Here is a 12,922-nt window from a genome sequence, read left to right on the forward strand (position 1 = left end):
AATATAACTTGTTTCAGTATAAGCCTCATGGTAACCACAAAGCAAAAGCCTATAGTAAACAAGCAAACAAAAAACCCACAAAAGATTTTTTAAAAGGAATCCAAGCATACCTCTACAGAAAATATTCAAATCTCAAAGAATAGAGCAAAAGAGGAAGAGGGAGTTCCCTGGTGGCCTAGTGGTTAGGATTTGCATTGTCACTGCTGTGGCCTGGGTTCAATCTTTGGTTGGGAAAGAAACTGAGATCCTGTAAGCCATGCGGCATGGCCAAAAACAAACAAACAAAAAACAGCAAGAGAGGAAGAACAAAGGAAATACAAAACAACCAGAAAACAATTAACAAAATGGCAGTATTAAGCCCATACATATCCATACACATCTATAATTGATTTAAAGGTAAATGGACTAAATTCTCCAATCAGAAGACATGGAGTAGTTGAACGGATTAAAAAAAAGACCCAACTGTATACTGCCTACAAGAGACTCGCTTCAGCTTTAAAGACACACGCATACTGAAAGTGAAGAGATGGAAAAGTATTCCATGCAAGCAGAAACCAAAGGAAAACAGGGGTAGCTATATTTAGACAAAACGAACTTTAAGCCAAAGACTATAACAACAAAGAAGCTCATTATATAATGATAAAGGGGCCAATTCATCAAGAATATATAACATCAATTAATATTTATGCAGCCAACATAGAAGCCAACACAAAAATTAACTCAAAATGGATTAAAGACTTGAAAGTAAGACCTGAAACTATAAAGCTCCTAGAAGAAAAGACAGGCAATTAAAGCTCCTTGATGATGGTTTTTTAGATTTGACACCAAAAGCAAAGGAAACAAAAGCAAATTTGAATTATACCTCAATAAAACTGAAAAAAAAAAGAACAAATTTAGGTACTATTAGAATTCTCCAAATATTAAAAAAAAAGTCCATGTCCCAACTACTTTACCATATAGAAATTTGTTTTCCAAGAAATTCACCTCCATCTTTTTCTGGAGTACAACAGCAAGTACTCAATCAAAAGATATTTATGAAAAAATTACTTGCCTTGCAAACAGTTAGGTTAAAAGAGCAGCCTTTTACTTGCCACTGGGTAGAGAAAAGAAATAACAGCCCGGGCTTCCCTGGTGGTGCAGTGGTTGAGAGTCTGCTGATGAAGGGGACACGGGTTTGTGCCCCGGTCCGGGAGGATCCCACATGCCGCGGAGCGGCTGGGCCCATGAGCCATGGCCGCTGAGCCTGTGCGTCCGGAGCCTGTGCTCCGCAACGGGAGAGGCCACAACAGTGAGAGGCCCGCGTACCGCAAAAAAAAAAAAAGAAAGAATAGCCCATAAGCATTAATTTCTCTACTGATATCCATCTGCCTTTCTAGGTTTGGTCCTCCAACCTCATCTGCCAGATAGTATAAGAAAAGATGATCCCCTAATACGTACAATGAGATATCAGTAATAAAAACTGGACAGCTGCCTAGTTCTTCCTCATCTGAACGAAACCCTAAAACTTTAAAAAGAAATAACAGAAATGTAATACCACTTGTAATATCACTTAAAATTATCTCCTTTTTCTTCCTCATTTTTTTTTAATTTTTTTTTATTTTGGCCACGCCACGCAGCTTGCAGGATATATCAGTTTCCCGACCAGGGATTGAACCCGGGCCACGGCAGTGAGAGCACCAAATCCTAACCACTAGACCACCAGAGAACTCTTTTTCCTTTTTATAAACACACGTGAAACCTCAAAACCTCACAGCCTCTCTGAAAGCACTTTAACCCTAATTTATCATTTTTAAGAATTAAAGGAACCACTTTAAAAAATTAGGTGATACAGGTTATAATCAGCATTGTCATTAGCTTTGTTACTTAGTGATTATTATATAAGGAAATATAAATATAGCTTTAATCTAAAATGAGAATTCTCATTTGTATGTAATTAACAATTCAAGTATTTACCTTAATAATGGCATTTTTTGCCTTATATGTAGCAAAATAGGGTTGTTTCAAAAGCCACAATGATGTAAGAATGGCAGCTGTAGAGGTCTTTACACGAATGACGGGACTGTACTCACAGGATGACGCAGTGAGACCAAAATCACAGAGCAGTCTTCTATCAGACCATCTTATCATCCATTCCAACAGCCTTCTTATACTGCCAAATGTGTTATTTAGTGCTAGAGGAAGATCTTCTCGAGGGTTAATATCATTGCGTTGAATTGCTTTGAAAATACATCTTCTAGTTTCAACAGACTTGGGAGTGCAAAAACTATGGTTTGACCATCTCTGTATTAAAGTTTTCTCTGCGTTGTCATCTTGTATTCTGTAAAATGACTTCTGTTTTAAACCAAACAACCCACTCTTCCCTTCATTTTTACTGACTTCATTCAAAGGGTTCTCTAAAAAAGGCCTGATCCCTTGATTAACCAGTACAGAAGCTGAAAGTGTCTGGTTTTCTGATTTTTCATACTCATACGACTCAGGAGCAACAACAAAGCAAGAGCCAGCTCTAAATACATTCTGGCTTTTGGTTTTGCCCTGACGTCGTTTTAATGTTGTATGTACATCAAAAAGTAAAGAATTAAGTTCATGTTCTCTAAGATGTCCAGAAAAGCTAGTTAGAAATGGAATGCCAGCATCCTTGGAACCAAGTAGGTCTCTTTCAAGAACATAACTCAAGAAGAGTTCAAGGAATTTAATATATTCATCATCGTCACGTTCAAATTCCCAAACACCTATTACAGGAAGTGCATTTTGTGACAACTTTTCATGATCTTCTTTTCTTTTAGGGTTTTCCTTCTGATTACATATTTTCTTTTTTCCATTGGGCTCACCACTCAAGGTTAATTCCATGTGATTTGGGGCATTTCTATAGCAAAATAAAATTTAAAAAGACAAAATTAAGATCATTTAATCACTAAAAATGATCTTAGCATTGACAATAAAAATTCTCTCCGCTGGTTAAGGCATACCTCTTGTTTTTTGATGCCTTGATAACCTATCTTTCAAATAAGGGGCAAAGATCTCTAAGTATTCACTCGAGCTGAACATTCTGAGTCCAAAAAATATAACAGATGAATATCAAAAGGGAAATTTTATGTTAAAAAAGATTAAAATGTGTTCACAGAAATTTCACTATTAAAAAAAACATGACTTTTTCTGGGGGAAAAAAAAAAGGTCCTCTAACAGGTCAGAATTTAGAAATACTATACAAAGTCAATAAAAAAATCACAAGCCACCAATACACATCACAGTTTACAGTTTTCTGTTTCTCTCTTGCATCTACCCCTTTCAGCTTCCCTGTATGACATGCAAGAAGCAGGACTGCCCTCAGGATTCTTTACCACACAAAAGTTGGGTATTTTTCTAAACACTTTCTGCTGCTATTAACCTGTTGGGCAGGCACCTAACTACCAGCCATAATTACTTTTAAATCTGTTTCCTTTCAACATGGTTCTTAGGGCAGAACACAGATCCCTAGTTCCCTCAATAAAAGAAAGCTTCCAGTTAGGCACCTGGGCTGAAGCCGCCATGTCTCTTCCTATTAAGAATACAAAATAAGCAGTCTCCAAGGTATTCCTGTGCTAACACTGAATTTGTTTGGTGAAACAAGCACATCATTTATGATACTACCAGATACAGTTTAAGCAGATGTCTGAAGTAGATGATATTATTTCACTTAAGCAAGATTATGGTTGATTATATAGTCTTTCAGTCATGAGAAGGATGAACTGCATTGTAGATACTGAATTATAAAGAAAAAAATCTGCTTAAATCAAAGTAACAGAGGTTTAACTGATAAGCAAGAATTTCTCAACAATTTACAGACAAGCTTTAAAGATGAATGTGCAAAAAGAAAAAAAAAGATGAATTTGCAAATTCCTTCCCTGTAAACTCTAAAAATAATACAGCTAACCAAATAATCCTGAACTATTTAAGTCTAAGATTGCTGAAAGAACTAAAAGTCGTCCAGTGAACTCTAGAATTTCATCTACTCATTTTATTTTATACCTTCAGGTGGCAAAATTATTTTGTATCTCACTAATATTTTAAATGGATTTTCAACAGTCTCATCTTACACTCCTAACATTCTTGTGGGTATGGAGGGTGGTAATAATACAATCAGTGAGGTTGCTGGAAATAAAAATCAGTTGCATGAAAATACTGAAAGTACTTTGATCCCAAAGGAAGTGAATGCTTTCTATTACGAGATCTCAATTGTACCTTTGAGAGAAATGTATCCTACTTTTTTCTCCAGCCAACAAAGCTTCTGAGAAAGTATCAGCTGTATCTGCATCACTGTGGACCACAGAATTCCCTGGTTCTGTGAGTGTGCTCCTGCTCAAACTAGTTCCCAAGGAAAACTTGTCAAAACCTAGAACCTCAGCTGGTTTTTCTTCTTCAGTTGGTTCCCATATATTCATCTCAAAAGAACCTATATTTCTCTGCACACGTTTCAGAGCTTTCACCCTCACTTTATGGATAGAATGCATGATAACAGACATCATTTCCTGAGTTTGGGGACCTAGAAAGAAAAGAACAAAAGGCCTTAAAGTTCATTAAAATGTTTCAACTCAAGACATAAGGGGACCCAATTCTGGTCCCCCCTGGGAACATGAAATCTAACTGATGGCTAAGGCTTAGTTCTACAATCTTACAGATCATGCTTTTTTTCAATATCTGTTAGAAAGGTACGGTCCATATTTTTAAGGTAGAACAGGAGAAGCTAGAAAAGGTCCATTAAAGAACAATAAAAGTGACTCCATAAAAAAGTATGCCCTGGAAAACAAAAAATTTAGAAGCAATTTAACTGGTTCAAAATCTGATAATTAGAGAAAGAATCACTAACATTCTTCTCACTCCCATAGAGTGGCACACAAGAGAAAATAAGTATAATTTTAGCCAAAGAAACAAAAACACCTTTCTGACTTCAAGTAACAGAAAACAATAGAAAGGGAGGTTTTTCAAAACTGCCTGCATAAAAATTTTTAAATATCATTAATACATAAACATGACATTTTAGAGATTTCAAAAAAGTCTGAAAAAATATAAATACAATGTAAGTACATTAATGCAATAATGTACATCATAGGATATTACTAGACTTAAATAACTATAGTTCTAAAACAGAGAGTAATCTGAATTCTTTAAAAATTTCTACAACATTATGAATACCTCATTTCATTGTACTTCACAGATATTGCATTTTTTACAAATTGCAATATCTGTGAAGGTTTGGGGCAACCTTCAAGCAAGTCTACTGGTGCCATTTTTCCAGCAGCATTTGCTCACTTCATGTCTCTGTGTCACATATTGCTAATTCTCACAGCATTTAAAACTTTTTCATTATTATGAGATTTGTTTTGGTGACCTGTGATCAGTGATCTTTAATGCTACTACTGCAAAAAGATTATGACTTGCTTATGATTATGACTCAGATAATGGTTAGCATTTTTTAGCAATAAAGTACTTTTTAAATTAAGGTATATACATTGCCTTTTTTTAGAGCACACTTAATAGACTATAGTATACTGCAAACATAACTTTTATATGCACTAGGAAACCAAAAAATTCATATGACTTGCATTACTGCATTATTCACTTTATTATGGTGGTCTGGAACCAAACCCGAAATATCTCCAAGGTATGCCTGTGCTTAATGCCATTGAACTGTACACTTAAAAATGGTAAATTTTATATTATATTTTACCACAATAAAAAAAAATTTTCACAAAGTCATCTTGAATGCATAGTATAAAATAAGGAGCATAAATAACCATAAAAGGAGAATACTAGTTTTCAATAAAATATCTGATTATACAAAGCATTATATATTCATTTTATATATTTTACCTTTTTTAATCCTCTTTCAATACATATTCATAAAGAAGTATTAATATACTCATTTTACAAATAAGGAAAAGAGGCTCAGAGATACGGAGCAACTTGCCTATGGTCACACAGTTACTAACTGACAGAGCCATGACATGAAGTCAGCTTTGTCTGGTTCCAAAGCAACAGAATTGGTGCTTCCGTAATGGGGAAGTGCTTCTGACTTCTCATACTCCTATCTCCAAAGGGAAATGCATAAAAACATAAGCACTAGAAAATAAACGCTTTCAAAACAAAATGAGAATCTTCAGCAATTTATCTATCAGATATCTAAGAAATGACAAATAATACCTTTCACAACATAGTGTCTGAGTCTCTGTTGAAGAGAGTGATATTTTTCTCTTACAGGAACCCTTATGTCCTCAGGATTGGGAAACGCTTTCACAAAAATTTCTGCTACCTTCAGAAAAATTTTAAAATGGGTTTTATGAGCATCATTCTTAATTATAAATAAAATTCTTTAAAGTCTCTGATTCTGATTTAGTTTATTTTCACCTACATTTACATTACCTCTCTGATTGGTGGCAGTTCTCCAATGAGGCTCAAAATTAGATCCTGAATAAGTTCTTCAATATTGGAAAACCGCGAGAACGGTAGCATTCTACAAGCCCATTCCACTGCACTGAGACAGTGCTCAACCATACAAGAATCAAACTTCACTTCGAGGTCCTAAATGGATATTAAAAAATATCATTTCCTTTTCACTTTAGACAGATAGACTAGATTCTTCGATCAAGCAATTATTTCCCAAGTAATATTTATTTTTCTTATTCTTGTGTAATTGATACCTTTTTTCCCTCCACATTTTCCCTTGCCTTCTGATATTGCCTGCAACTATAGGATAACTTATCACGGACGTGCAGCATCCAACACAAAGCACAAAGTTCTCTGAAGCAACCTAAATCAGGAATGGAAATATAAAAGAAGACTGTATGAGTATATACATTAATATTATAACAACTGTTGGTTATTTTTTTTCCAAAATAAATGTCTTTATACTGTTGATTACAAAAGAAACATGCTCATACTCAATACTTTATATAAAAGTTGTGGAGATCCTTACAGAATTTTTACACATATTATTCCAGAGTATTTCATACATGTCATACTCGCATGAAAATATTAAAAACACTTTATAGAGTAAATAAGCTACTCTATTTATTGGTAGTTTACTTGTTTTAAACTTAGAGTATATTGTAGATATTTTTCAAAGCCAATACACATAGCTCTACTTAATACCATATTGTTAATTTATTTGGAAAATCACTTATTAATAGGCATTTAAGGGACTTCCTGGTGGCACAGTGGTTAAGAATCCGCCTGCCAATGCAGGGGACACAGGTTCGAGCTCTGATCCGGGAAGATTCCACATGCCGCGGAGCAACTAAGCCCATGTGCCACAACTACTGAGCCTGCACTCTAGAGTCCACGAGCCACAACTGCTGAGCCCATGTGCCACAACTGCTGAACCTCGCGTGCCTAAAGCCTGTGCTCCACAACAAGAGAAGCCACCGCAATGAGAAGCCCGTGCACTGCAATGAAGGGTAGCCCCCGTTCACCACAGCTAGAGAGGGCCCGAGCACAGCAACAAAGACCCAACACAGCCAAAAATAAATAAATAAATTTATAAAAAAAAAAAGTAGGCATTTAAGTTAAAAAATTTTCAATATTAGAAATATAATTTCCAATAGAAAACAATATTTTTATTAAAAGTAATACAGGTACACAAAGATACATAAAATCATACTATGTATATACAGTTTTGCAACTATCTCTTTTTTTTCACCTAATGTATCTTAGATATATTTCCTTTTTCTTTTCTTTTTCCCTGGCCGCACCACAAGGCACGCAGGATCTTAGTTCCCCAACTAGGGATCAAACCTGTGCCCCCTGCAGTGGAAGCGCAGATTCTTGACCACTGGACCACCAGGTAATTCCCTCAGATATATTTCCATGGTGGCAACAGACACATACGGTCTTTTCATTATCAGCACAGTACTGTCACATGAAACTTCCCCGAATCAAATGTAAAATATATCATTACTAATATTTAGGCCTAATTTATAAGCAAACAGCTCATTTTGGACAAACCTATTGCTTTAATGGACACTTCATCAAGCTTGTGGTCTCCAGTTGTCCCAGGTCGAAAGAATGCTACACCTCCTTTACAGAAATTAAGTAACGACTGAGGGAAAGGACTCAATGAAGGAAGGGATCCTTTCATTCGAATCTGAAAGTAAAGAAAGAATATGTTAATTACCAGTCATTTAAGTCAATTTTTAAGGAAACTATAAAGCAACAAACAAGGCAGGTAAGATAAACCATAAAGAGTGGAAAACACAGCATGGTTCCCATACTATGTAAGAAAATATCCCTGAAATCACTTGTACTTTCAGAAACTTAGCTCACAAATTTAACTCAACAAATTCACTAGGCTAAATCTCAAAGGAAAAAAAAAAAGGTTCTAGCCAAATTAACCTCTCTTGTCACTCAGTTTTGCCTAAAAAGTTCTGTATAAAAAGAATTTAATGCTATTTCCCCTGACTTTCCCCAAAGGAATAGTAAAGAAAATAAACTTAAGTATCTAACTCTACCTATGTGCATTACCTAAAAACTAATACAGAAAAAGGTGTATCTACATACAAAACTTTAAAAAACTAATCTATAAGTGACAGAATTATAAAGTCATCATTTGGCAACTCCTAATAAAAAAATGACTCTAGCGAGGATCATCAATAAATGCTAAATTAGGTAAAAAATTGATGGGTTGATGGAGAACATGATAGTAGGTGGAACATGACCCAAATTCATTGATCCATCTCATACCATGAAAAGTGAAAGGAAAAGACGTATGTGCAACATGATATGCTGCAGAGGGGAAGTATACAATACCACTTATGAAGGATTCCATTCTAAGAAAATGTTAACCTGAATTTAATCAAATCTGTCTACTTTGATGAGGATAGATTAATTCCCAGCTTATAGAAAATAAAAAGAAAGAGGAACAACTTAAATGACACTAAATGAAAAAATGACAGACAAATCCAAAATATGGTTCAGGACCAACTACCTAATCTCTCTAACAAATCAAGAATAGAAAATAAAGGAAACTACTGTGTGTTAAAAGGAAACTGTGATAGAATAAAAGAAAAGCGGGACTTCCCTGGTGGCACCGTGGTTAAGAATCTGCCTGACAATGCAGTGAACACGAGTTTGAGCCCTGGTCTGGGAAGATCCCACATGCTGTTGAGCAACTAAGCCTGTGAGCCACAACTACTGAGCCTGCGCTCCAGAGCCCGTGAGCCACAACTACTGAGCCCGTGTGCCGCAACTACTGAAGTCCACACACCTAGAGCCCGTGCTCCACAACAAGACAAGCCAACGCAATGAGAAGTGCACTGCAAAGAAGAGTAGTCCCCGCTCGCCGCAACTAGAGAAAGCCCGCATACAGCAACAAAGACCAAACACAGCCAAAAATAAATATATAAAAATAAACTTATAAAAAAAAAAAGAATAAAAGAAAAGGGATCTAAGAGACATAAACCTGGGAAGAAACGGATTAGCAGTAGGCTTGTAATCTATTTTCTCCCTCTACTATTCACTTCCAGAAAGACATGATCTAGTCAAATCCCCTTGTAAGCATGCTAAGGACAGACTTCTTGTCAAACAAATTAATGGTATTTACCAGATGTACAGAGTCTGTCTAGGCTGGTTATTAGAAACAAATCTAGAATGTATGGATTTATGGAGTATGACCCCTGGAAAATGTTACCCAAGCTATATAATTAGAGAGATATAAAAAGATGTTAAATAACTGAAATAGTTCCCTTTTGTGTCATGACGTTAAAAAAAAACCAGGACACATTCTTCTACAGTGAGAAAAGACTTTGAGCAGTGTATGCAATTCCAGAGTTCACTACATTTCATCTGTATCTTTTGGCTACCTATATCCTTGCAATTATTGGTGCAGTTTGACCCATGGATGAAAAACATGTGTCTACACAAAAACTTATACATAGGGGCTTCCCTGGTGGCACAGCAGTTAAGAATCCGCCTGCCAATGCAGGGGACACAGGTTCAATCCCTGGTCTGGGAAGATCCCACACGCTGCGGAGCAACTAAGCCCATGCACCACAACTATTGAGCCTGCGCTCTAGAGGCCATGAGCCACAACTACTGAAGCCCGCGTGCCTAGAGCCTGTGCTCCACAAGAGAAGCCACCGCGATGAGAAGCCCGCGTTTGATGCCATGCCTCAAAACTTCCTTTATAAATGTCCAGGAGTATTCTACTTTGAGAAGCAGGTTTCGTACTATAAATAAGCCTGAAATTTATGGATTTATAGGGCAGGACTCCTTGGGAAAATATCACAATTATAAATATTAATAAATATTAGTATATTTAAATCGTTTACCATACTGTTACCGAGTCTAAGCCCATACTGCTTGCTGCACCACAGGCCAATAATCGAGAAATGAGTTCTTGGGGCAAGGAATAACGACTTTATTTGGAAAGCCAGCAAACCGAGAAGATGGTGGGCTCATGCCACAAAGAACCATCTTGCCTGAGCTAGAATTCAGGCTCCTTTTATACTAAAAGGGGAGGGAGTAAAGTCAAACACTTCCTGGTTCCCATCAGCCTCTGGAGGGCATGTGTTAATTTCTTCCTCCCTGCAGTCATTCACAGGTGGGCCTGGTCAGGACGTTTCCTGTTAGCTAAAAAGAGGTATTTTAGCTTAATGCTCATTACCAGGGAAGCAGGGTTCCCAAAGATGGGCCGTTATGTATAATTTAAGGTTAGAAGCAATAAACCTTTAGTGATTAACTTGTAATAGAATACAAAAGGTTCTTCCCTATTTCAATAGCACATAAGTGACTCGGACATTTCCATACCTTCTGCATGACTTTTCTTGCCCATCTCAACTGCAAGATGTACCACTGTGCTACAGGAAAAGAACACCGAGCTGCCCGGAAAAGCAAGAGAACACGTTGAAGGATTCCAGACACCTTTTGGCGATTATCTTTTTCAGCTTTTAAAAGAAGATCATCACCATCTTCCTAAAAAGAAACAATAACAACAATTTTAGTAGCTAGTAAAACAGAAACTTAAAATGTTAAAGTGAAAATAAAGATAGTGCTTCTCAAAGTAGAATACTCCTGGGCATTTATGAAGGAAGTTTTGAGACATGGCCTCAGAGATTAACTATAGCTATTTCTAGTGTCAAGGAAACACTTCTCTCACCTCAAACAACGTAAAGAGGTAAGTCGACCCTAATCCCAAGTCTTCGGCTACAACAGTTGAAGCCATCACCCCGGACTCCATGGGTGGAATGTTACAGAGAAAGCTCCTTTCAAAAAGAATGACTTTTCCCTTCCTCTTCCTGGAAAAATCCCATTATATTTCAATGTCACCTCCTCCGTGAAGCCCTCCCATTCTGTGCTACTATGAGTCTTTGCTCAGACTTCCATTATAGCTTTCACTAATCTATTCTTGCTGATTTATGTATCTGTTTCCCACACTACTGAGAACCACCCAGGAACAAAGGCCTTGTCATATAGTGCATAGAGTAAACTCCAATATGTGGTAGGATCCAACAAATGTTTCTTGAATAAACACAATTCAAGTCAGTAGCTACAGATTAATTTCCCAGAGAATGAGATAATGTGAATACTGTAAACATTTGCTTCCCCAACCTTCTCCTACCATTGTCACTTCTTAAGAGTATTCAGTTTTTATTTGGGTATCTGCCCCTCTCCTACATAGCCAAATGATTCAAGGAGAGCTGATCCCATATCCCTAGCTGCCAAGGAAGGCCCTAGTCAATTGCCAAGCAGTACTTTGTATTAGCCCTAGCCAAGGTGTTTGATTCAAGGACAGGGAAGTGACCTCAGTCGGTCTTACAAGAGTAACTCTCAGTACTCTTGCTTGGAATGCTGGGAAAGAAATACTTTTTTACTACTTTTCTTTCTCCCATTCCCACTCCCTTTGGACATGGACAAGGTATCCTTAGAAGCTACTGGCAGCCATTCTGCTCCCACAAAGGGAGCCAGCCTTAAACTGAAGCTGACACCTTAGAAAACAAACTAAAAGAAAGAGCCCAAGTCTCTGGTAACATAACTAGATTTCTCAATTATGCCAGCCAATATTTACCAAGTTTCTGTTACTTACAACCCAAAGGGTTCTAACTGATACAGAGGGACATTTAAGAGAAATCCTACCATTGGAGATTATTTTACTAAAAAATAATAAAATGAAGTACTACTAAGGATTGGTACCAAACTAATATCAGCACAGCATATCCAAAAATATCTTAAATGCTATTTCTAATTCCTAAACCAACATACTGAAGACTCAGATATGAGAGGAAAGAGGAATTACTGAGAAATACCATGGACTACTTATTCTTTCCATTTGTAATATATTACACCTGAAAACTCAACAAATGAAATATTTTAATCTACTGAAACGTAACTTGAAATATAACAATGAGAATACAGCAAATAAGTCTAAAAAAAGAAAAAGAAAAAAAGTTGCTAATTCTGAAAAAGTAGTAAAGAAACAATACCAGAATCAATTTAAACAGCTAACTGAATATTAAAACAATTTAAATGTAAATAATTTACATTAACACTTTAAATCCTAAAACCAGCTATGTTATGATTTTCAATAAGAGCAGAGGAAAAGTTCCTGAGAGGAATACAGTATTGCTATTTATAAGACAGAACTATCAATTGAAAAGTATAGGAGAAAAAAATGACCTTTCAAATCAAAGAAAAATCAAACTAAGTCTTTCAAAAGAGGCACAGACAATGAGATGAATAAAAGACTAAAATAATGTATGGCTTGGGACTTCCCTGGTGGCACAGTGGTTAAGAATCCACCTGCCAATGCAGGGGACACGAGTTCAAGCCCTGGTCCTGGAAGATCCCACATGCCACAGAGCAACTAAGCCCATGCGCCACAACTACTGAGCCTGCACTCTACAGCCTGCGAGCCGCAACTACTGAGCCCACATGCCACAACTACTGAAGCCCACAT

At 36.6% G+C, this 12,922-nt stretch overlaps 1 protein-coding gene across 18 annotated transcripts in view; it reads right to left on the reverse strand.

Moving 5' to 3' along the window:
• The window catches only part of CPLANE1 (ciliogenesis and planar polarity effector complex subunit 1), a 128,814-nt gene that overhangs the window by 82,753 nt on the left and 33,139 nt on the right, over positions 1–12,922 (reverse strand). For all 18 annotated transcript variants that reach the window (XR_016392627.1, XR_016392626.1, XM_089908766.1 and 15 more), the window contains 7 exons: positions 10,777–10,941; positions 7,978–8,116; positions 6,675–6,784; positions 6,397–6,555; positions 6,178–6,286; positions 4,219–4,519; positions 1,954–2,863 (listed from right to left, as the gene is read on the reverse strand). Coding sequence is in view for 16 of the 18 variants with exons in the window: in XM_089908766.1 (XP_089764892.1) it covers positions 1,954–2,863; positions 4,219–4,519; positions 6,178–6,286; positions 6,397–6,555; positions 6,675–6,784; positions 7,978–8,116; positions 10,777–10,941 (1,893 nt within the window). In the remaining 2 variants the exon portion in view is untranslated. The remainder of the gene's footprint in view (positions 1–1,953; positions 2,864–4,218; positions 4,520–6,177; positions 6,287–6,396; positions 6,556–6,674; positions 6,785–7,977; positions 8,117–10,776; positions 10,942–12,922) is intronic.

Source organism: Delphinapterus leucas, chromosome 3 (assembly GCF_059928025.1).
Source record: "Delphinapterus leucas isolate spDelLeu-1000000601 "Yukka" chromosome 3, BTC_Dleu_Yukka2, whole genome shotgun sequence".
NCBI classification, from domain to species: domain Eukaryota; kingdom Metazoa; phylum Chordata; class Mammalia; order Artiodactyla; family Monodontidae; genus Delphinapterus; species Delphinapterus leucas.